Below are 25,411 nucleotides of genomic sequence, written 5' to 3' on the forward strand. Positions count from 1 at the left end.
TCCATGTGCTCTGAGCCCAGGTTAAAAGTCAAATTCACGTCTGGATCAGGCCACTAGCTGACTGTGACTAGTGTTTCCCAAAGAGTCAAGAAAGCCTTACTTCAGAGTCTGAAAAGATACAGCCCTTGAAAAAAGTGTAGGTAACATGATGATACCAGCCCTTCCCCATGAACTACGGGAGCCTTTAAGATTATCCTCAGAACCAAATGAAATTCCATAAATTAGGTTGCCTTTAAGTTCCACATTGACTTACTGATCTGAGATTAATGCAGAAATACGGCAAAAAACACAAAGAAGTCATATAATAGTGTAAAATTTTATTTCCAGTTACAGTATGTACATAAATAGGGAAATTACAAACCACAGCCGCTGTCCGTATAAAATTAAAAACCATACTATACAATATTTACATCTGGTATCCAACATACAGGTCTGTATAAGGTACCTTAAAGTGGCTCATGTAGCTGAAAACTGGGAGGAACTGTATGGAGCAAGCATGCAGTCCATACAGCTGCAGTGTGGGGAAAAGAAACACTACCTTCACATCAACACTACGAACTGTCACAGTTTGGAGACTATGTACTATAAGCCCCCAAAATATAGAGTTTGGAAAGAATCAAACAGCTAATTGAGTTAATAAAGGTTCGATAGATAAATACTGAATACTTATTTGAACTTGCTCTTGTAAGCTTTTAATATTGGAAGAAAAATATCTGTGCCCTTTCTCCATTATTAAGAAGGATAAATGTATTCTTTCAGTCTGTGAGAAAGAGCAAGAAATCAAATTGTTGACTGAAAATCATTCACTGTGGAAAAATCTATATCAGAGCAGTAAGGAAAGTGTGGTCCTAACATGATGCTTCCTTAACCTGAGGGTGAGATAAGACAGGGGTGTGAACAGCAGAAAGGCCACATATGGATGGAGGCTATCTGGCCCATTGAGCTCACTTGGTTCCATTTCTGTAGGCCTGTAACCTGTACTGGCTATACTGGGAACCCACAGGTATAAAATCTTGAAACCTCCCCAGAAAGAGACAATTTAAAGTTGTCTATCAAACCTAAATTGCATGTCAGTGGGAGATGGGAGAAAACCACAGCACCGAGTGAAACAAGTGGAGAATGTGCAAACACCTTGATCTTTTCTGTAACAAAAGGACAGTCATTGGAGAAAGTCCTGCAGCCTCTGTGATTTACAAAAAAAAAACAGTTTGTGAATAAGAATTCAACTCATTCTTCTGTCTTTTGCACTATAACAAAGAGTGCCTATAGTCCAATGTTATATGTTTGTTGGATTTGAAAGACCTCTAACTCAAGGACAGATATGACTTTGATTACAGTATCATCTAATCATTGTCGCATTCACAAGGCAACACTGAACTGCTAGATGAGTGAAAAGTGTTCTGTAAACTGGAGGGTGTTGCTCTGTGCTTGTCTAAACAGGTGTGGAAGATCTCGTCGTCAGTACAGTTACCTAACTACTGTATGCCTTCCAGTTATTCACTTTTACAAGTTTGGTTTTTAACCACAAGACTACAGCTGACATCCCCTAGCAGGATTCCTACATTTCCACTACACAAATGCTTTATCTCTGTACACAAAGCGCATCAAGGACTGTTGCAGTTTGCCAAGATTCCACATGTATAGACAAGTAATCATGTTTGAATAATAATATATTATGAAGATGCCTTTGCATGGATCCTGAAACACATTATTTATTGTTTTAATGTACTGTACACACTGTGCAAAAGTGATGTCTATTGTACTGTGCACGTCCCAAGAGAAGAGTGCAAATATGAATCCCAATTTATATGCGCATATGGCAAATGAACTCCTCTCTAACCTGCATTTTAAAAATTGATGTTACCCTCTTACATTTGTGTTCAGAATTATGAGGGATCAGTGCAAGTCAGCTTGAGCCCATGATGATGCGATTGCCTCCAGTTCTCTTCTTCTCTCAGAGGGCAAAGCTAATTCAGGATGACAGAATAACTCAGACCAAAGCCCACACAATCCACAAAGCTACACAGACAAATCCGAAGAGACAATTATTCCTCTTCTAAAACAAAGGGAAGGTCCTCAGATTCAGTTCCTTAAAGTAAGGGAGGCTTTTTTATACAACTGCATATTAAAGGTTGCTAACAGAGGGCGAATTCAGCACACACACAATTGACATCTTGGGAAAACGCACAACAGTGTAGTGACAGAGGATGCCCGTATCCATTAAAGTCACCAATATACCAATATACTTCTTATAAACCTTATGGTTTATAAGGCCCCAAACTCATAGGTCCTCTGCCATTACAAATCTTCGTGAACACACTTTGCACGATGCAGCTGTTTGAGAGGGCAAATTAGCTTCATAAGCACTTCATAAGCACTTGTAATGAATTAATCTGATGGTCAAAATGAATCATATTTAACACGAGTCAAACTAGCTAGTGAAGGAAAGAAACTTTACAGTCACAGCTCTAACAGTGTTTCGTTTATACACCAAAGCAAATAAACATGCATCAGTATATTTAGCATTTTATCTAATAACATACACCCACCATGGAGATTTGTCAAAAGAAAGAATGTCTAGTGTGGAACTCTTGTTTAATAATTTGAATTTAATTATCCTGAGCTCATCACTTGCCACCAGCTGAATCTTTCGATTAGTTAACCAAAAGTAGCTAGTTACTCTACTAACTACAAATAACACAGATGTAATATTTACAATATTTTTTAAAAAGCTTAATTAGAAAAAGGTAAGAAGGTTTGAGGAGAATGTTCTAGGTAGACCTTCATTATTCCATCCTAGGCTTCTACTTTCTAACAAACCTTACAAAACCCTCAAACCAGGGGTATTTATAGCTACGTATTGGACATTCCTTGTATTGTCTCTGTGAAACAAGGCTATTCATTAAATATTTTTAGTAAACTACACTTATTTGCCAGAAATATCTTGTCTATTTTTAGAAAATTAAGCTCACAGAAGCTTTAGTGATTTTAGTCATTAAATTTGATGCTGGGTTGTACTACAACAAACAAGCACTCCACTTCATCAGACATGGGTTAAAAAAAGACTAAGCACAGCAGTAGCAGTCTTTAAGTGTCAATAAGTCCATCAAGAAAATGTAGAAATCAGAAAAGCGAAACTTTGAATAATTTCCTTTTATGATTATGAATCACTACTTTCACAGTCTCATGCTAGCCCAGTGAATTTGTACATCTTTCCTTATCTTATACCAACATGCCCACTCTTGTCTATATTGTTTTTAAGGATAATAATAAATAATAATAAACCTTCACTGCAATAAAGGGAACGTTGTCCCCAATTTGTTTTAGAGGTACATGTTTTATTGAAGAGCTCCTTAAAAAATAACCTTTCAGTAAGCAAAGTTCAGGTGAGAACATTTCATTTTTATTGCAGTTAAGGCTTATTATTAATAGCACTTTTGAAACTAAATTTGTTTTATAAAAAATGTGTATGGATTTTTCACAACTATAAGCACCAGTATACTGTATTTTGTACTCTAGTTTTAAATATCTACCTACTTTTAAAAAATACAGACCATAATTATTGAGTTAGTACAGTATGTGCAGTCTAACATCCCTGTCCTCAAGGACAATAATGAGGCAGGAGTCCAATTTCCCAGAGGGACTAGACAGGAAGAAAACCCTGAATCAGTGCTGTCGGCGCTATGCTCAAAAAAGTTGGCTTCACAGTCCAGTAACTACAGTCAGAGTCCTGGATCACAGTATCCAGAGCCTATACTATAATCACAAGAACTACACTGCGGACAGGTCAGTCCAGCACAGGACACACACATACGGGCAATTTAGAAACCTGGCCTTTACCAATCTTGGCCTCCTCATAATCCACATCATTATGGTGTCATTACTTTGTCCCCCCCCCCCCCCTGGATTAGCCAGTCTGTGTCTGGGAGGTAGGAGCAGACCAGAGTCCAGGTCCAGAAATACAATAACAAATTGGGGGAAAAAAAGCTTCAAGTTTCAAGGTTATTTAAGGAGTTCAGCTGTGTTTTTTATACTGTACATTGCAATCCACATGAAGTGGTTTTAATCCTCCATGTCTTTTGAAATTTATGGCTCGAGTCCAATGGAGCTTTTCAGAGTTGGCAGACTGTCTCCACCTGGTGGAGAAGTTGGGTGGATGCAAGGAACCACTTATTTCTGGACCACTGCTATCTATAGATCATCAGTTCCTGCAGCAATTCTGTTTAACAAAAGCATTTTCAAGAGTAGGTGGCACAGTGGTGCCGTGATTAGCATTACGGCACTGAGGCCCTGGGTTCTAGAGTGCTATCTGCTTAATGTTTGTACATTCTGGCCATGTTCACGTGCGTTTCCTCCCTTAGTCCAAAGACACACTAGAAGGTTAAGTGGCTTCTGGGAAAAGTAGCCCTGGTGTGAATGCATGCCCTGAGATGGACTGGCATCCCATCCAGGGTGTACCCTGCCTTGCGCCTATTGCTTGCCATGATGAACTTCGGCTCCCCCCCTCCCCCAACCCTAGATAGAGTGGTTGGAAAATTGGGGGATGGATTTTTAAGAGTAACAGACTATGATACAGAAAGGTATGAGATTTCTTGATTAGACTGATTCCTTAACTGCAGGTAGGCAGCACTTCAACTGTTCAACATGCTTTAAAATTGCTGTTTTCGTTTAGTCATAGAGCATATAGTTATTGTCATTAGTACACCAGGATCACTCCAGAGCATACAGAATCACCTCTTCAGATTGTTCAGGTTTTTTGTAGGTGCAATTTCTTATATTATTTCATTTTTTCAGAATGTTTTACATATTGAAAGCTTGAACAAATACAGTAAATACTAAAAGGTACTGTATTTATTCAAGTGTGTTAATTTTCATTGTTACCAGTATCCCGGTTTAACTATGTTTCATACAAGTTAAAAGCAAGATATTGAAACCCATTGTTTTTATTGCCTGTGGCATTTTATTTCATTTTGGAGAGCTTTATGCAGTTACTTTTAGTTTTCTGTTTTCATTTGAGCTATGAAAACACCTTTCAGTCATCTGGTTTCAGGCAATTTCAAGTGATAGGACCTTATAGTGCTTGTAGAGAAAAATTGAAACAAACAGCTAAATCTTTAAAGAAGATTATTAAACTATTCAGATAATACATACTTGTAACTATTTGATTTCCCTGTCGAATACTATCTTGGGTTTCTGCAATCATTAAGAATAGCTAAGAATAGTTAGAACTGGACTTATTATGCATTTCACAAGGGTCCGAAGTCAAGACACACTGAGGGAAAGAAACTGTATGAGGAAATCTTTTGTTTGAGCACTACAACACAAAACTCCCAGTTCCTTACCAAAATATATTGAATGTCAACACTTCACATAAGCCACAAAGAACAAAACCAAAGAAAACAGAACTTCAGTAGCACTTACTTTTTTTCTTTAGGTTCTTACCTCTCAGTTCCAGAACTAACTTAATCACTAGAATGCAAAAAACATCAGAAAAAAAAACTTTTGCTATAGAGTAACCACATTGAGATCTTTTCCAGTCGGGGGTCAGAATCCAGAGCAGGTTTTTCTCCAAAACAAGAGCTCAAGTTTCCACACAACTGTACTTTCTTTAATTAGTTCTTTCAATACTTTAGGGTTTCTACTCTACCTCTATCTTTCTTTGGGAGGATTATAAGACTCCCATCAGCCCCTGACAGTGGAAATTTTATACCTGGACTCAATGAAGCACAGGTGAGTTCAGCTGGGACTCATTTCCTTTTCTGGTAGCTATGAATTCTGGACCTTGTAGTTTCTAGTCTCCTCCCTTCTCCATTTCCATAAGCTACAGTATATGTTAGGAATGTATCAGCCCTCTACAACTCAATACTACAAATTTTCCACCACAATCCCATTCTATTTTAGCGGGATTGTCTTTTAATTGAGGCTGTGATTAGGGTAATGGCATGCAATGATTTGTGAATGGCACAGCCACTTTCATTTTCCATCTCTATTAAACTGATTGGTGAATTTAGAATATATTCCATAGAATATATGGATGTCTGCAGTGAAGAATGTTTTTAAAAATAAACCTGAAACATTTTGGCATTTGCAATTCAAGAAACTAAAGGTGGTCAGATTTGCGTAATTAGAAATGGTGCCACTGTCTCATTCCACATTCGGTCTCCCCGGTTTGGGTCTCTGATAGGTCTGCTCACAAAATAGTATCCTTTATCCTCAATTTTGTAGACCAGAAAGAGGAATTTGTTTGCTTAACTGACACTTGGCTATTTGTAGGTAATGACAATTTACTGTGAAAAGTGACTACTCCCATACAGAAACTCCACGTAGTGTGAGTTTAAAGCGAGGTCTCAATGCAAGCTATAATCTAGCTCCAAGTCCTGCAAAGTCTCTTTTGGTTGTTCCTCCCCATGTAAACAAGGGAACTGTGCTCTGCGAAGACAGCAAGACAACATCGAGAGTGTTTGTGGAAGATGAAGCTGATAGTTCATCTAATGAACGTCACAAGGCTTACAGAGACACCCTTGATTCATTGAGATCTTCCTTCTGTTCCAGACTTACTGAAAGGGGTCATCATAATCCTATTAGCATTTTTTCCTACCATCGATAAAATGCTCAAACAAGTTAATAGTCTTTATTCCCTTTACTGAATAATGCGACATATTCATGCCCAGACACTGAGTTCACCTATTTTCATGACTTCTGCTTCCACAGATTGTAACCTTTTTCATTTTGCTGCTGTTAAGGAAGCAGGATTCTAGAACTGAAAATCTGTGAGAACCCTATGTCATATACTGTATAAGGCATCTTGCTCACCAAACTTGCTTGACATGAGCTCTACAAAGCACGGGAAATTTTGATTACTGTGTCGTGTCCAGTTTTGGTCATAGTACCAAAAGAAGATGATAATCTTGGAAAACGTTCAATAAAGAGCAACAAAAAGGAGTCCTGACCTTAAGGGACTGTCACATACAGACAAAAGAGCTTAATTTCTTCTGAACAGAACACAGGAGAAAAAGAGAAGATGTGATCAAAGTGTATAAAATTATATGTGTTATAGGCAGGATCAACCCAGGGGACTACTTCAGTCTCACAAGCAAAATAGGAACATGGGGTCATAACTTAACTTTATCCATTTAAGCAGTTACATACATGAATTACATTCTACAGACAGAAATTTTCATTGGGCTCCTTCTTGAATCAACTAAGGAAACAAAAGCAGGAAACATTTATACAGTATATTCTGGCCTCTTTTATAATAACTTATTTCACAAAAAAATAACATTGAATTTACTAAAAAACCTGAAGTCCTGCCAAATATATTACTGATAATGTAAGTAATTATAATTAAGTGACTTTTTTAGATGTGAAATGCTATTTAATGATTTCCTAGTTTTCAAATAAATATTGACGGTCATCTGTGATAACAGGCTGCCCTCCTCAGAGAAAATAAAACCTGCTTTTTTATCCCCACTATGGCACAAGATGTACTATAAAGACAAATGTGATGTGACACTGCACTATGGCAAGAGTCTGCTCTGATCTGCATGCTGGACAGTAATGTCACAGGAGATGCCAGAGGTGACAGTCATGTCACACCTCACCATTCTCCCTTCTCACCAGATCTGATCTGACCCACATTCATTTGGCTTTTATTCAGCATAATGGTACACACACAGTATTTGTTTACGTGAGGTTTACTTAAACGTATTGTAATGTATATTTAATACAACTTGAAACATGCTGAGCACTTCTACACAAAGCACCATCTCCAGTACGTAGTTCTGGTCAGTACATTGCATTTCTTATTCAATTTTTTTTTGTGTCACCTTTTAACCCTTGTATCTGCCTTAAAACTCCTCTGGATCAATTTTAGGAATGCTATGTGTTGTATTCTCCCTCCACCACTAGGTGGCACAAAAGCCGTTACAAGATCTCCCAAAGTTTTAGACTTTTGCTGCTTCTGAGTGTAATAATAATAATAATAATAATAATAATAATAATAATAATAATAATAATAATAATAATAATAATTGCTTACACTTATAAAGCGCTTTTCTGGACACTCCACTCAAAGCGTTTTACAGGTAATGTTGACTCCCCTCCACCACCACCAATGTGCAGCATCCACCTGGATGATGCGACGGCAGCCATAGTGCGCCAGAACGCTCACCACACATCAGCTATCAGTGGGGAGGAGAGCAGAGTAATGTAGCCAATTCATAGATGGGGATTATTAGGAGGCCATGATTGGTAAGGGCCAATGGGAAATGTGGCCAGGACGCCGGGGTTACACCCCTACTCTTTTCGAGTAATGGTGCGGTAATGGTGCAGCTGTTCTTCTACCAAATTAGTGTCTCCAGGGTGACTCTCAGCTATCAAAAATAATACTGAAAACGTATGGAGCTGAGATCTTCATCTTATGTAGTCAACTCTTAATTTAATGCTGTAATCTTTTACTGGTCAATGGTCTCAAAGAAAAACCATCTATGCTAACTTTGATATTGCATTATTTTGCTAAAAAATACAGTTCTGGGCTCAAAATAAAAGCTCTTTTTTCATTCATTATGCTTAACTATGATGCATGAAGTTAATAAAAATACAATAAATTATTTCACACCGTCCAACAATAACCAAGCATTTGACTTCTAAGTCCTTCCATAGAAATTCAGAATTCTTAACACTGATAGAGGAATCATTCTTGCCATCATAAGAAATCATGAGAAATCATCTAAAGGTGCTGCAGAGAGCTACACATTATCATACAAAATGGAATAATATGAGTAGCCATGGGACATGCATCTTTGAGAGCTTTCTTGGTCAATTAAGATAAAATTTGATGTCAAGGAGTCAACATAATATAATAATAACTGAGTCATAGAGACTATCCATTCCAAAGGGATGGACCATTTTACATTTTTGAAAATAACTCGTCACTATTGGTGTTTTCCATTATTCGGCAGGGGGGTGGTATACAATCCCTACATTAAAAGGGATTTAATTTGCCCTTTCACACATTTTGTAGTGCTTGTTGCTTATAGGATTATTGACAGTGTTAAATGACTACACATACACTACATCCTCAAAAAAGGTTCAGTTTGAGATATTGATAAAGAGTGATAAACACCACAATCCAGAGAAGGAACTGTCTGTTGTCTGTGCAGGGGCAGCTGCTGTGATAACAGATACTGCAACATCTGTGGACCCCCACATACTGTGCAGTAGTTCCCCAATGTGCCACAGTTTAGAAGAGGAACTTCTAAACCTCTGTAAAGTGCACTACAACTGCTTATGCTAACAAACCACTATCATTGCTCTCTGTAATTGAAAATACTGTGGAATAATTGGATTGGTTATTTGTTTTGAGAAGTAGCTTTTGTACTGTAGCTCAAAAGAAAAAGGGGTGCCATTCACTAGCACCACAATACTAAGGCAGGCAAAAGTAGTTTGAGAAAACCAGCAAAATTATTTAGTTTCTCAGCTACTGGCATGCCTCCAGCACAAACATTTTGAATGATCTGTACTGTCGCTGCACATTGAAGCTACTCTTTTATTAGGTCGTTGTGAGTTAACAGACTGCCATGATGCAGGGACTTGCTCACTGATAGCAGAAAATGACAAGAATAAATTAAAATAAATATATATACACACACATATCTATAAATGGATTTGCCAGAAGTGGAGCAGACACCCAAGGCTACTGCAGAAAAGCCCGAACTTTCACATGTAACATGTAAGTCTGTACAGGACTGTAATTTCACGTCTACAACAGCAGCAAACAAAATGGCACCCTTAAACATACCCTCTCACACAGGGAAAACAATACGGCTTCCTACCAAAAGTCTGACTCCCAGTTTCGATCTTCTTGTCCCTTTTTAAAAGTTTATTTACACTTGTAAAAAGTCCTATTGGCACATGACACTGATGCAGAGCAGAGATCCTGCAGCCCATGCATATTGGTAAGCCTTGTACAGCTCTTACCGTTCCTCTCTGCTGGCCAGGGTTAAGCCAGCCATGAGATGTGCAAAGTGCTTGGTGATCAGAAGGCTTCGAGATGCCGTGACAATGTGCTCCTTGCACCTGGCCTTTGACAGAGGCACGTGAGGTGCAGTAGTGCAACAGCTTGAACACCAGGGAGTGCTCAGATAATTCTAACCTAGGCCTGCAGACAACTCAGGCCCCGAAAGGCTCCTGCTCCAACACGCCGACTCCTCCAAGGGTACTGTCCCCTCTCCTCCTGTAGGCTCCAATCAGAAGGCCCGGAGGAAGCTCAGAATTCAGCCCATCTCGTGCCGTGGGCAGAGGGGTGCTCCTTCAGAGTGTGGCGAGGATCCTGGAGACGGAGATGAGTACGGTGAGCACAGTCTGTCCCACGCCGAAAACCAAGGCTTCCATGTGTTTCATGTTCTTCCCTGCTACCCGATACACGCCTGCCACAGCAGCACCTAGAAGACAGACAACGCCGCTGTTACCACAGGCTGTAAACGGGGAAGGAGAGCTGAGGCAGGACAAGAAGCTGGAGAAAGCGAGAAGCAAACCCTTGGAACTGACATTTCATGCCAGTGTTTCTCGTCATTAAAAAAATCTTGAGTGAAAACTTGACACAGCAGTACAAGGTCATCACCAGGTGTAATTGTTTCAGTATGTACTGTAGTCAAGAAAACCCAACAGGAGAGTTTTTGAGAATTAGACTGCAATTTTACTAAAAGAACTGAATTGGAGCAATATACCAAAACTGTATTTAAATTCAACAGGTTTCTGTTGTTATCCTAAGGAAGTTTAGGAATGGCATACTTGTGATCTCCATGAGCTCAATTTTGTTACTAACTGTATTGTGTTCAGTACTTCAATGCAGTGATTGTGGGTGTATCCAAGCATGTTCTTAAGTTGCAGCATGATCAGAACTCATCTGCTCAGATTGTAAACAAACCCCCCCCACTGACGTCCTGTGGATTTTAGAATCAGATTAATTAGAATTAGATTTCTGCTTGTTTCAGGGCTTGAATGGTTTGGTTCTAGACTCCATCAGTGTACTTGTATCCACTTCCACATCTACACATCATTTACTGCACACTCTTCTGACACTGGGCCCAGACCAATTGTTCGGTGATTGCTCCTCAGTGACTGCTGAGTACAGTATAGTGCCAGCGAACCAGGATTCGTTTTCTCGGTGTGCTGTGCCATGGGAAAGAAAGCTGACATACTGAAAGTAACCTAGCAAGACATCTTGTTCTTGGTACATGCCTCTGGGGCATCATGAGGACGGAAACACCACATCTGACTACAGGGTCAATTCAGACAGCCACAAGGGTTTACATGCTGGGATGATGGGCCTCCTTCTCAATTCAGCTAGCACATGTTTCTACAGTTTGTCTTCGGATGTATAACATTTATGGTATTATTTAATTCAGGGGTCTCCAAGCCTTGTCCTGTGGGGCTCCAATCCAGCAGAGACTCAAACCCAGTTCCTGGAGGGCCTTGTGTCTCCTGGGTTTTGTTTCAACCTGAATAATCAATTAAACTAAATTTTTATCTAAAACAATTTTATCTGATTGTTTTTCTAAAGTAGACATAAATAGGATTATTCTTAAACTATTTTCCAGGTGATTACATAGACCATTGTTAACATTATTCCATTATTCCAATTTTGCAGGGAATTGAATAATTAACCTGTGTAACTGAGAACCCAAACATGGGTGGTACAAATGCCTGAAGCCACCATACCCTCCAGGAACGCAGATTGAGACCCCTAGTGTAGAGTAAAAATAAAATCCTAAATTTACAAAGTCCATACTCCTATTTATTATTTTTCGGAATAAATAATTCCTTATATTTGTTAGCTAAAGGGCAACAAGTGTCACATTTCTATGGGCACATAAGCAACACAAAAGACAGTGAAAGAGGACCATCAATTTTCTGATGCTGACATACTGTACAGTAAATACAAAACCCCAATGTCAAGCTTGTGTTGAATCCGAAAGGGAGCTACAGGTGAGTGAACATAACTTGCTTTGCAAGGACTGTGAGAGTTTTAGAATAATAAGCAAGACAACAAAAATCTATGGTGAATTACAAGAATGCAACAAAAAGGACATCCTATGCAAGTTGTACAGATCAGAAATCCAATTCGTTTTTCATCAAACACAATCCTCTTTCCACCAAGTGAGATTTCAACGAAGGCGAAACACATTGGCTATGCATCTGTGTGTCCAAGTTCAGAACGTGATGTCCGAATCGGATTGTGATGCCTGTCTTTTGTATTTCCATGACTGCATAAAATATAAATTACAGATGATAGAAGCTAGCAGCCCAGATATTCTGCTCCACCTACTGTAGTATATCAAGAAATAACCAGGTCAACATACTGTATATTTCAAGAACAACATGACAGTCATTGCAGCAAGGTGGCAAAATTGAAGATTCTTCTGTCATGAGCACACATTGAAAGTTTCCCACTAAAAGAAACAGAAATTAAAATGAAGATATGACTTAAAGGCACGAAGAGAAACTGTTCCAAAGAGACATCAAACAACTCCTCCTGCAACTCACAACTGGCAACCCACTGAAGCTAAGCAGGTGTGAGCCTGGTTAGTACTTGGATGGGAGACCTCCTGGAAAAAACTAAGGTTGCTGCTGGAAAAGGTGTTAGTGGGGCCAGCAGGGGGCACTCACCCTGTGGTCCATGTGGGTCCTAATGCCCCAGTATAGTGACGGGGACACTATACTGTAAACAGGCGCCTTCCTTTGGATGAGACGTAAAACAGAGGTCCTGACTCTCAGTGGTCATTAAAAAGAGTAGGGTGTAACCCCGGCGTCCTGGCCAAATTTCCCATTGGCCCTTACCAATCATGGCTACCTAATAATCCCCATCTATGAATTGGCTACATTACTCTGCTCTCCTCCCTACTGAAAGCTGATGTGTGGTGAGCATTCTGGCGCACTATGGCTGCCGTCCACCATCCAGGTGGGGCTGCACATTGGTGGTGGTGGAGGGGAGTCCCCATTACCTGTAAAGCGCTTTGAGTGGAGTGTCCAGAAAAGCGCTATATAAGTGTAAGCAATTATTAATTATTATTATTATTATTCTATTTCTTCATTCATTTCTCTGGCCTGTTATTTAAAGCCTTTACACACACTGTGGCTTCTGAGTTACGTTGCTGTTCCATGGTGGTGGGAGGGAGGAGGATGGTTGAAGGACTTCAGTTGATAAGTTTTATTTTGATTCATTGCTCTGACGTGGCTCAAGAGATCTGCATATACCAATCCTCTCTAACCTAAGGTATCAGAGACCCTCTCTGAAAGGTAACAGAGCAGAAAGTGGCTGAGCTCATCCGGAACTTTCAGCAGGAGTGACAAATTCCAGATGAAAGCAATGTTTGTGCAATCAATAAAATAACGAGGCAGCCAATTTGTGAATCTCTCTGATCCACAGTAGAGCTCAATAAAGTGCCACGGCACATTGCCCTAGTTTAGCAGTCCTGCGCATTATCTGTTACAGTACACTGTATTCCACACAAACAATCTTACTGGCCTACTTACCACCCACTGTCCTCAACTGCTTTTGAGGTATAACGACATCTCCTGGGCAGACAGGTCAGCAACAGCCACCTATCATGTCCATATTGTCTAAAATGAGATCACTTTGTTATCGTTTCGTTATTCGTACAGTCGTTATCTGTCTGAAACACAAACACAACTGGCCATAACCTTGGAAATCACCTTCTAAAAAATTCTGTGGGGTATCCTTTCTTTTTGGAAAGATTTAGAAAAAAATCAAGAATGCTTTCAGAGCCAACGCGCAATACATTATATAAGCCAAATGAACTCATTCAGCTCCACAATGTCTTTCAGCAGAACTTCAGTTTTCTTTTTTGATAGTCCATGTCTCCTTGGTCCCTCACACCACTTTCATCCCCTTCACTGATAACACTAACAGCATAACGGGATGGGAGGGAAAGGGCTACTAAAGTGCTTTAAAAAAACAAAAACTAGGCATTTGCATGAATTGAGCCCTGCAACCCTAACATCTCCCTTTTGAGTCTGGCATTTGTCGTTAGCTGACTTTGACTGGCATCCACTCATGTCAGTTCAGATCCACAAGATCTCCCATGAGCGCTCGTCTTCTCCAGACTATTTAAGTCAAGCTATTGAGCCTTGTCCATCATCCTCCCTCTGACTCTCTCTCTGTCCTTGTTCTGATTCCTATTCTATTGGTATTCTCATTCTAAGAAGATGATTTCTCCCCATTTGAACTTTTTAATATGTAGATAAATAATCTCAACAGCAAATATGGATTACTGTCTACATTCCTACAATACAAATGAATGCATTTTTGGTACCATCCATCCATTCTCAGAAGTGTGTTTATTCTTGCTGTGGGCTTCCACAGTCCTTGGCCTATCTTGAAGTCATAGGGCTAAATGTGGGACAACATGCTGGACAGGACAGTACATTTAAAGACTTATGCAGACAGGAAATGCATATACCAATTGACCTAGAGTGCAGGTCTTCAGGAGGTGGGAGGAAACCACAGCACCCAGAGAAAACCCTACACAAACATGGGGAGAATATGCCAACTCTACCCAGAAGGCACCCCAGTCTGGAATCAAAGCTGGGACCCCAAGAACTTTGATCAAACATGCAGTGTTTTGGTATGAAGATGATTAAGAATATATTTGGCTATCTGTGTCACCTCCCATTTAAACTGGACAAAAAAGTACACAAATGCAGTGTAGCATTTACCAGGGAATGAATTTTCCTGGAAAAGATGCTCTAGAACGACAATTCCTTCTGAAAAAGTAATTCCGCACTTGTTACCACAGAGAGACATTCAAGCGTGAGCCCACAGCCATCTCCCACAGTCAGGAGAGAAAAGAAAACTCACTCGTGATGACCCCGCCAGTGACTGAGGCCAGGAATCCCACGCTGATCAGGACGAGGGCGATGAGCCGACCCTGCTTGTGCCTCTGCAGCATGATGAACATCAGCACGCCCACCACACCGTGGACAAACAGCGAGGAGAACAGGGCCCACAGGAATACACAGTACCACATCTCTGCAATGACACCAAACCACAGGGGGTCACAACAGGGAGACAGCATGTCAGCTGAGGAAAAGAGCACAATCATTCACTCAGAGCTGTACTGTCACACCAAAATCACAATGGATAGCAACCAAAGAGAAAGATAAAGCTGAAAACAAATTTAAGAAAAATTCAAGCAGGCCATTAGGAGCATGTAGGACTCTCAGGTTCTTGCACCTCAAATATTTAGTCCAAAGTAATAACTTAAAAACAATTGTAAACTGACTCATGGTTCCATAATCCTTCACTCAAGCAAACATTTAAGAATAAATTACTTGCGGCACAAAATTAAAGCCCAACTATAGGGGTGTTATTTATAGGAATAAGGTTTTTTCACATGCAGAAATATCCTTTTGTAGTAAAAGGAAACTGCTCTGTTACTCTCAGGCTCTTATTGGGAAATGATGGCACTGTAACTTAAGCTGCATCATCCACATCCACATGGTTGGTATTGCTTAAGTACACAGTGGCAAATGTTCTACACAACATCACCACTGGGAGTGGATTCATCACTGCAGCGCTGTGATAATCAGGTTAGGCTCTAATACCTTGTGGTTTTCAGAGTATAAGTGGCTCTTGGCCCGGGCCAAAACCACACATACAGCAATATAAATACTACCAGAAACACACGTGGCACTGTCTGAGGGCATCCCAGCACGAGCGTGAAGTCGATCAGCAGTTCACCAGGGGATTGATTCCTTTTATTCTCCAAAGTAACATAAAAGGATTGAAAGGTAAATATTCAGGATACTCTAATAGCCATTATTAACAAAGGAGCTACCCCTGTAGACTTAAGATTTGATGTGCCTTTTCACATTCATAAAAACATAAGAAAAGCTCCACATGAGAGGAGGCCATTTAGTCCAACTAGCCCCTTAATTATTTATTGGTCGTTGACTTGAGGATCTTATCCAGCCATTCCTCTAAAGAAACCAGATTTATTTAAACAGATGTTAACTGGGCTTTGGGAGAAATAAACAGGGCAAAAGTTGCAGATGATGATAGGAGCCTTAATAATTAACTTAAGGTGAATTATTGTCACTACCATGTTAGATCATTAAGATAGCAATGCTAAAGAATACATATACAACAGTGATTTCAAGAGGACAAATATCTGATTCAAGGATTTAAATTTTATCTTGACAAAATGTTATTACATATTTCAGTTGCAGAGATAGGAAGAGGAGTTATTTATGATGTCTGGAATTCTATAAAGTAGGTCTTTTCCCTGACTGTAAAAAACACAAAAAACTTGACTAATTCATAATAATTATATTATGCAATATAATCAATTATATAATGAGTAACAACAACTGCATTTAAATAGTGCTTTTATTCCGAAAATAATTGACAAATTGAAGAATCCAGAGGGACCAACACCACAGCGGCAGCAATAACATTCCACACAGAATTAACTGTTGGATGTTTTTATTATTGCTTTTCTGCACTTTCCAGCACAGAAGGTCAGTCATGCACTGTAAGTTATTATAATGTCCTTAATAACATATCACGATGTGACTTTCTAAGCCTACAGTATACAGAATTGACCTATTTACCAACAGGGAAGAAAAAATATCTGACTTCCTAATTCTGATAATTTCCTTGCACCTTGACCAAAATAATCTCTGAGAGTTTTCTATGCCGACCAATGACAATTTATCTGGTTGCTGCACAGTAATTAACTGATTGAGTTAAATTAATTTCCAACACAAACTGCAAAAGAGAGATTAATTTTTTGTGTTAGCAAAAAACAGCTGAATTATACTCCTTTACACAGCTCTGTTGAAAGACGTAACTATTGTCCATGTTTTAATCTTCATCTTTAAGATTATCTTTAAGATCTTTTTTTAATCTTAAAGTTTAACAAACAGCCAACATGGAGGAAATCAATATGGCACATTATGTCTTTCATAAGGTATTTCTGAAATGCCTCTGCTCTGCCCCCATTGTGCCCGTGTTGCACGAATAAGTCAGAGAGGATTGATGTTTAGCAATACTTAGAATAAGGGAGATCAGAAAAAATGACATGCACTGTGGATAGCAGAGCTTGGATCATTTCTGAATTTTAATTCACATATACAGTAAATTCCAATTCAAGTGCAGAACTGGAACTGAGAAAACCTCAAAGCTTTGGTATTGAAAATGGCATTTTTTAGTGACTCAGATGATCAATTACATTTACCAGGGATTACATAAAAGCATCCCTGGTATATCCCTCCATTTTCTAACTGCGTTATGCAATTCAGGGTTGCAGGGATGCTGGGAGCCAGCAAGCAACGGGCCCAAGGCAGGCTATACCCTAGACACAAACACACACACCAGGGCCAATATTTTGGGAAGCCAATTAACCTTCCAGTATGTCTTCGGACTGTGGGAGGAAAATGGAGCTCCCAATGAAAACCCACATGAACACAGTGAGAACTTACAAACTCCACGCAGACAGCACCACAGATCCAGAACTGAACCCAGAGCCCCAGCACTGCGAGCCGAGGCAGCAATGCTAAGCACTGTGCCACCATAATGTCCATCCCTGGTATATATACAGACTATATCTGTCATGATCACTACTCCTCCTCTTAAGGGCGCTCCAGCTCTTCCTCATTTGCCTTATTCCCCACACCTGTCCCTTGGTCCAGCCTCCTTCCTGTCCCCCTTTAAAAGCCAGACACAGTCACCAATCGAGGCTCTGCATCTGATTTCCATATTGTGCGAGTCCGGGTCCTGATGAGTCTGGCTCCGTCATTTTTTTAAGTCTCTGTTCCTGTTCCCCCTGCCGGTTCCGACCCGATTCCTGGTTTTAAGCCTTCGTCGTGGATTGATCACCTGGCCATGGACTTTTGCCCGTTTCTTGGATTCCCCGTCTGGATTACTTTTGGATTGTTTGCCTCGGCCACACCTCCCCCGTGCACCAGAGCACTTTGGACACGCCCCCCTGTTTTCATCCTCGTATTCCTGCATGACCTTCTTCCCCAGTGTTTCCTCACTTTTTCCGGATTGTGTCGTCCGCATAGGGTCTAGAAAACTGCTCGTTACAATATCTGGTTCAATAGCAAATCTTCATATCATTCACACAATCACCACAGGTGTCATGACAGATCAGCTGATTGCAGAGTCAGTCTGCATAAAAATGAAGAGACAGGCAGGTCAAGAGGAGCCACTTCTATTAATAAATTGCTTGTTGTCATCTTTATAAAGAAGTCTATTAGTATGATAATTGTGATATGACTGATAATTCCAGTTCCCAGTTAAGTGAGACCAGCCTTGCCCTCCTTCTTGAGTCTCTGTTGAATAAATATTGGAAGGACAAAGAGGGAGGAGGATAACAGTGTGTGATATGTAGCCAGCTGTGTTTGTGAATTGCGAGATTGTGAATGACTTGTGAATGATTTGAACCTGGGCTACAATTTAAGACCTCAGTGTGAGAGAACATGTACTTTATGAGGAATTCATGACCAGAATAAAGACCATTGTGCGTGCTTTATAATCTTTGCCTAATGATTTCAACATTGCTTTACAGTTGAATGCCAAGTAGAGGAAGACCTTTGATTCCTTTAAGACAAGTGAAAGTAGCTTGATAGAGAAACTATTCTGCTATACGTAAACAGTGCAGAAGGTCTGTCTCTGGTTTAATACAAATTCTTTCCAACTTTATGTTGCTTCTCAAAGTATCATGCAACAATCCATGTGTCGCACATGTATGTTTCTTAGACGACTCTGCCATTTCAATGTTTGGTGCTCTCAACTAGTGGATTTGTTGATACAGTAGGTACAGTAGAACTTTTAGTTGGACCACCTGGAACATCTTAGCAGCTGTTGGATGGCTAGATGCTTCTAGTCATGATATGGCACATGTTCACCTGGCAAAACAGGATCACTGAGCAACACCTCTATTCAGCATTCTTTGACCCTTAATTTATTCCAAGAAACTATAACGATACCATAATCTAATATGAAATTAACATCTCTGCACTTATCTAAATTTTAACTTTGTTAATTCAATGGAGTGAGCAACAGTTACCTCCTGCTGCCAATTAGAGCAAACAAAACAGTTAATCTGAAGGAGAGTAGGAGCAATACAGTATATTAATATACTGTAGATAATATAAAGATAGATATTGTGTAGATAAACAATATTTATAATATAGATAATACAGATATTGTATAGATCAACATCTACACCAAGAATTCTATTATAAAAATAATGAAAAGGTTATTGACAGCTTCAAGTCTCATAACCGAAAAAATATTCCATGTCATGTAAAATCAGATTTAGACATCATGCTGAAGTCATACTACTATTCAGGAACAAGTAATAGGTTTAATCCATGCTGAAAAGAGAAGAAAGAAAACACAATGTTTCGGCCGTGGAGCCTGCTTCAGGTGTCATGGCACCTGATACCATGGCACCATGGCACCTTAACACCTGAAGAAGGCTCCACGGCCGAAACACTGTGTTTTCTTTCTTCTCTTTTCAGCATGGAATAAACCTATTACTTGTTCCTTTGCAGCCTACACATGCTGACGCAGCTACCCACCTGAAATACTCCTTTTCATTTCAAATTAGGAGTAGAAGAAGTCCTTGTCTCAAGGTGTCCTGGAGTTGTGAGGCCAGGTGGTTTCAATTGTGAGGGAATTGTGCTTTAGGAACTGTTGTCCTTCAGACAAAACACAGTTCTGACTTCTTTTTGTCAGTTAAAATTCCCTGTCCCTGTTCGCTAGAGCTAGACTATGGGTTAACCACTGAGTTTGTTGTAATTCCAGCTCAGGCTGGCACATTCAAATCTCCACTCTCAAAGCAATTGTTTGAAGTACTTCTCTACCTCGGCTATTACTGTATGTTTTTAGCTGCTGGAGTAGAGTGGCTGCAGCAACATTTCCTAAGTGGAGCTGTGCTTTGGTGGTAGATGCAGTAAGTCCTTTTATTGAACAGCAACCCCCCACCCCCTACCAAAACTACTGACCACATGCTCAGAGAAATCTACTTGTTGTGGAGATTAATTCGTTAAAAGTTGGTAGCCAGTAATACAGTTACGGTGTTTCTTTGCAAAGTCTGGGACCAGAAATGGCCTCACTGTGTAGTCCCAGACAAGTTTCATTGCATCTTTACTCTTTAAACAAGCTACATGTACCTGCAATTAACATTAGTCTGTTGCTAATTATTATAATCATTTGCCAGCAAGGTTCTGAGGTTGTACCTATCAATAACTAAAGTCAGGCTATGGAGAGTCTCATGACTGTTGTCTAGACAGTCAAAATGTTCTGTGTGCTTAGCACAGTACGTTACATTTAACTACTACAGTATATTACATTTATGCACACTGCATCTTAGCCGAAGAAAACGCTTCTAGACATTGATGGCAGCAATATTTGATCAAAACGTTCACTGCTGTAGAGGGAAACAATTGCAGCCATTGCATCCATACCCGAATTGTAAAAGTAGGAATAATAAAGATATTTCATAAGGACCTACAGAAAAGACGTGCTTGTGATGTCACATGCTGTGCCGATAGATTCAGCACATACGCCTTAAAATGCGGACCTTGCAGAATCGTACTACAACAGCAATACTTCCTCCGTAGTTAAAATATATATTCAACAACAGCATTTAACAATAATAATTAACACCATCTCCTAAAATTAAAGTTGGGTTTTACGCTACAAAAGGATTTGTCTTTACACTGAGTTAATGGGTCTTATTCATCCGATTTATGCTGCTCAAACATGACATAAAGAAAAGGCAAGGTGTGATGAATGTGGAGAATCAAATGAACAGATACTGTATGCATCACCTTCGTTCCGAGATGCAGAAATAAAGCTAAGGAATGTTGCAGTGAGTCTGCCTTGTTAAGAGCGACCAGTGATGTACAGTATATACACTTCGACAGGTGCCTCTCCATCACGGCTATGTCAGTGGTACTGTGCTCCTAGCTCTTTAAAAATGGACGCGCACAAAAAAATCAAATTTGACCACTTCCATCGGAGGAAGGAAATGAAAAACTGACCATTAAACATCACATGCACTTTGACAGCTCCAAGCGAGGTGTGCTTCCATACCTGTGAAGTGCTGGAGATCCGGCGCAGTGCTTTGGACCCAAAGACTCAGCGCTTGATGCACCGAGAGGTTGATGGAGTAATCCCTCATGTTTCTACCGGAGCTGCCCGGGTTTGCACGCTTTGTCAAGTTACTGTACAAGCTATAGGGTCTTGATGAAGACATGGAGGCCGAAGTGGCTTTTTCGCCGTGGCCTCTACCTGAAATGTGTTTTGAGATAGACCGGTTCGGTTTTGGAAAGGGTAGTGCCAACTGCCCGTCTGCTCTGCCTTAGACAAGACAGCTGCGAGCTGGGGGCCATGATGAAGTAAAGAGCCAAGCGCAGTCCTCCCACTATCAGCAGTACCACTACAAAGCACTTAAAGGCGACAGGAATCTTAAAGGGGAGTAACAGTGAAAATTAAAAAAACCCTCTTTAGCCTCAGACTACCTGGAAAAATCTCTTAAATACGGATGACAGGACTGTGAAGCATTTGTTAGAAACAAGTAACATTACTGGGAGTGTTGGGATAAAATGTTTTGCATTGGTTTGTTAAAAACGTAAGTGTTTTTAAACAATACATAGAGTATGTTGTGTGCAGTTGTTTGCAGCGATTGATAAACAAACTACATCTACAAAACTGTGATTTATCAATGAATTATGTATCGATAAACATCAAACCATTATGTATCATGGTTCGGCATTCGGTCTTATACTGTATATGCAGTGTGATATTGCTCAACATAAGCTGATCACAGTAGTAAACATGTCAGTCAGATATTGTATTCAGGCATTGTTATACAATGTACAGTAACTGCTCTCTTCCTCATTTTGTTTTACCAAGAAGGTATTTGAGATGTTTTAACCAAAAGGATTGTTTCTAAAGTTTTCAAGCTTTTGCAAGTCACTGTAGCATCTTGCTCCAATTTGCCTTTTACATACTCAGATCAGGTGTGGAAGTGATATTCAGCACGTTGAGTCCTGGTAAGTGAAGGACTGCACTCTGGTGCTTAAATATTCTGTCTTTGCTTGTAGATGTTTTACTGTAAATGGTCCAGCGGAATACCTTTCTTTCTGAAGGCTACGGTACTTATGGATGAATTTAAAGGTTGTTATACTGTATCTTATTTCCCTTTGCAGATTCATGGTAACATACTTCCCTATCCCTTTTCAGACTCCCCTTTAAAAGACCTGGCCAATCAGGCACTAATTATTGAAAGGGCTGAACAGTTTGTTAAAACGGTTAATAGCAAAAATACAGGGGAAAAAAAGTTCAAGTAAACTTGAGATACAGTACCAGTAAATTGCAGTTACGGGATTCTGGATCAGATCATGTTGTATATAAACAGTAATTCCACTCAGAAGTCTAGAGTCAATAAAAAATCCAAACTTCTAAACACCAACCAATCAAAAGTTTACAATGAAATATTTGAGAGCAGCTTTCTACAATGCCAGTAAATTGGGAGACAGCTCTAAACAAACAAGAAGGATCCAGGGATTACTGATCTTGTCGTAATTTGCCACTGATGAATCAGCCTTCCAGGCCCTGGAGGCTTTGCCCCATTAAGAACAAAACTCCCTGAAAAGATTAATACATGTGGCAGGTCATAATTTAAAAAAAAAATCCCTTTCTGTCATTCAGGTTCACCATGATAAAGTAATATGAATCAAAATTAGATTAACTCCGGCATTTTATTGTATATCTGTTCTTTTAGAAATGTTATACATTATAAAGTGTCTATATACAATATACATTATACTGTACTTTATATGACCTTTTGAAAAGAAACGTATAACTGTACTCATTAGAAATTAAATTACTGATTGTGATAAACCTGTGTTTTGGATTTTTTCCCAATTACGCCTATGGTCAGAACTTCTGCATTACCCTAACATTGTAGATAATCTAAACCCTAACAACTGTACCTTTTTTTCTGAGATGTCTAGTCCTTGTCCCCTGAATGTGAAAAACAATAAAGAATGTATTTTCCTAGATGTTCAAATGAAATACAGGTACATCCTGGATTCTGCTGTTGTCCTTATGGAGGTACTAGTGCATCAAAGACTGAGTTTTCATTCCACTCTGGTTCCTTTTCTGAACTTCAGTCTTCAGTGAATTTCTAGATTGCCAGGAACCCTTGACTTCACACCTCTTGTTTCTCTTCTTGGTACTTAACTTGTTATAACATTTTTTCAACTTTCAGTCAAGCCCTCACTGTGCTGATTCTGATATGTGCTCATCCAGTGGTCAAATATGTCCTTTGAAAATACAATAATCTGCACAATAGTTAAATTATACTGTAGGATTCTAAGCAATATTCTAAAAGGTCTTATAGTAAAGCAGTACTTTATAAGATCATACTGTATATTAAAGCTGTATTCTACAGAGTTTTGGAATCTTTGTAGAGTCATGCTAGAGACACAGAATCCAGTCAAATTAGAATAAAGAATGTAGCAACACTATTGTGTCATATGCAGTGTACTGTGCAGGACTAAATATTTGAAGGTTAGGGTTAGAGAGCTAAGCAATACAATTCTTGCAACTACGATTAACATAGATTATAAACACAAATCTAAAATATTTAACAACATGCTCAGTAGCAATTCTTACTGCTAAGACCCACCCTTCACAATTGGTAGGAATACTACTACTAATAATAATTGTTACTATAAAAATCATAATCATAATTTATTATGATGATGTTATATTTGGCAAAAGTTCTTAATAGTTTTTTATTAAGAACTACTATATCTTTCTACTTTTCAGATTGGAATTAGCCTCCACATATTCCTAGATTTAATTTGCTAATAACCTTTGAGAAATAATAGGCTTTACTAGGAGGAAATCACTGTAAGACTGTTGTGAAATGTGCCACATCACCAACAGGGGGCTCACATGGACTTGAAGTAGTTGGAGTTCACATTGCAGCACAAACAGCAGAAAAGTATATTTTAAGTGATTTAAATACTAAAAGAAACAAGATTATTTTTTAAAATTTAAAGGTTCGTTACAGGATATTTCAAGAAAAAAAATACAGGTACAGGTATTGATGGTTAGTCGTCAATAACCTTATCTAAAGAACCTAGAGAATTTGTAAAAAAAGAAGCTTGCATGACTTTTTGCTTGACAAAGTGTGTGCTATGAAGCTAGTGCAGAAATGGGAAAGGCTTCAGTGCACCACAATTGTATGTTAGGTTTCGGCTGACAGCTGTAAATCAAACAGGAAGTGAATGAAAATTATACTTGTATTTGGAGAGGTAAAAAAAAGAATGACAATGGTATTGAAAATAATTGTGGAAACACAAGGAAACTGGGTACTGTATATACAGTAATGTAAGTTGCACTTTATAAATGAATAGCCTTTGAATAATGAAGTATTACCTTAAAGTGTATAAGACTGACATGTTATAATGTTACAAGCTGTCATGAAACCCATCATAAAATGCCATATCACAGTAGAGTTAATACAAGTGTAAACAGTACTAATCATTATAGAATTTTCAATAAGAGGTGAATGAAATCATCTGTGATAAAAGCATAGAATTCAAATGTTTAACTACCGAGGACTACCTCTTTCAACAGATTGAAGATTGCAGCCCCAGCTTCACTTTTGGCCCAGTATTAGATCACAGGACTTTGAGATGTTTGTAAAATTGGTACAGTTGGCAATAAAGAGAGTCAATAAAAAAACAAACTCTTTAAAAGTGATGCTAAGGACCTTAGTGTAAATTCTCTGCTTAATAGATGACAATCCAGTAGAGGTCTTATAATTCAAGGTCAGTCTTGCTGTAACTATAGGAGTTATCACTTCTTCAAGATTTGCAAAATATATACTATTGTGCTAAAATGTTGGTTCATATATTAAATCAAGTTTTCCATAGTTCAATAGAATAATAACATTTTAATACTTAATATTACACAGATGACTATGATTGCTGTATAATTCTTCTAAGGTTGTCTGCAGTTAGGCTTCTAAGTGATCTCTTGTGTGGCAAACCCAGGCGATGGGGAAATACCACAGCATTATCAACAATAGTAGAACAATTACTTATTCGTCCAAAGTTTAGAAACAGATTTTCAAACATACTATATGGTGAGCCTGAAGCTTTAAAAGCAATTTGTCTCTTTTGCCACCTGGGGGTGCTACGTCATTATCTGCTGTAGACAACCCTCACAACAAGTGTTATCAAATAGCTGATGATATTATTTAATAGGCTGATCCTGAAAAATCAAACCATACCTTATCTAATGTACTGTAATTTCAGTTTTTAAGATGTTTTTTCTCCTCCATGGGAAGGA

General features: G+C 39.0%; 1 protein-coding gene across 1 annotated transcript; it reads right to left on the reverse strand.

Annotated features, from left to right (window-relative positions):
- Positions 1–302: 302 nt before the first annotated feature.
- tmem170b (transmembrane protein 170B) lies at positions 303–21,480 on the reverse strand. Its single transcript, XM_088601257.1, has 3 exons — positions 21,134–21,480; positions 14,882–15,052; positions 303–10,442 (listed from the first exon to the last, which is right to left on the reverse strand). Exons 1-3 carry the CDS (start codon positions 21,294–21,296, stop codon positions 10,312–10,314), a joined length of 465 nt encoding a protein of 154 aa, XP_088457383.1. The 5' UTR covers positions 21,297–21,480; the 3' UTR covers positions 303–10,311.
- Between the last annotated feature and the right edge of the window lie 3,931 nt (positions 21,481–25,411).

Source organism: Lepisosteus platostomus, chromosome 12 (genome assembly GCF_059453375.1).
Source record: "Lepisosteus platostomus isolate fLepPlt1 chromosome 12, fLepPlt1.hap1, whole genome shotgun sequence".
Classification (NCBI taxonomy): Eukaryota; Metazoa; Chordata; class Actinopteri; order Semionotiformes; family Lepisosteidae; genus Lepisosteus; species Lepisosteus platostomus.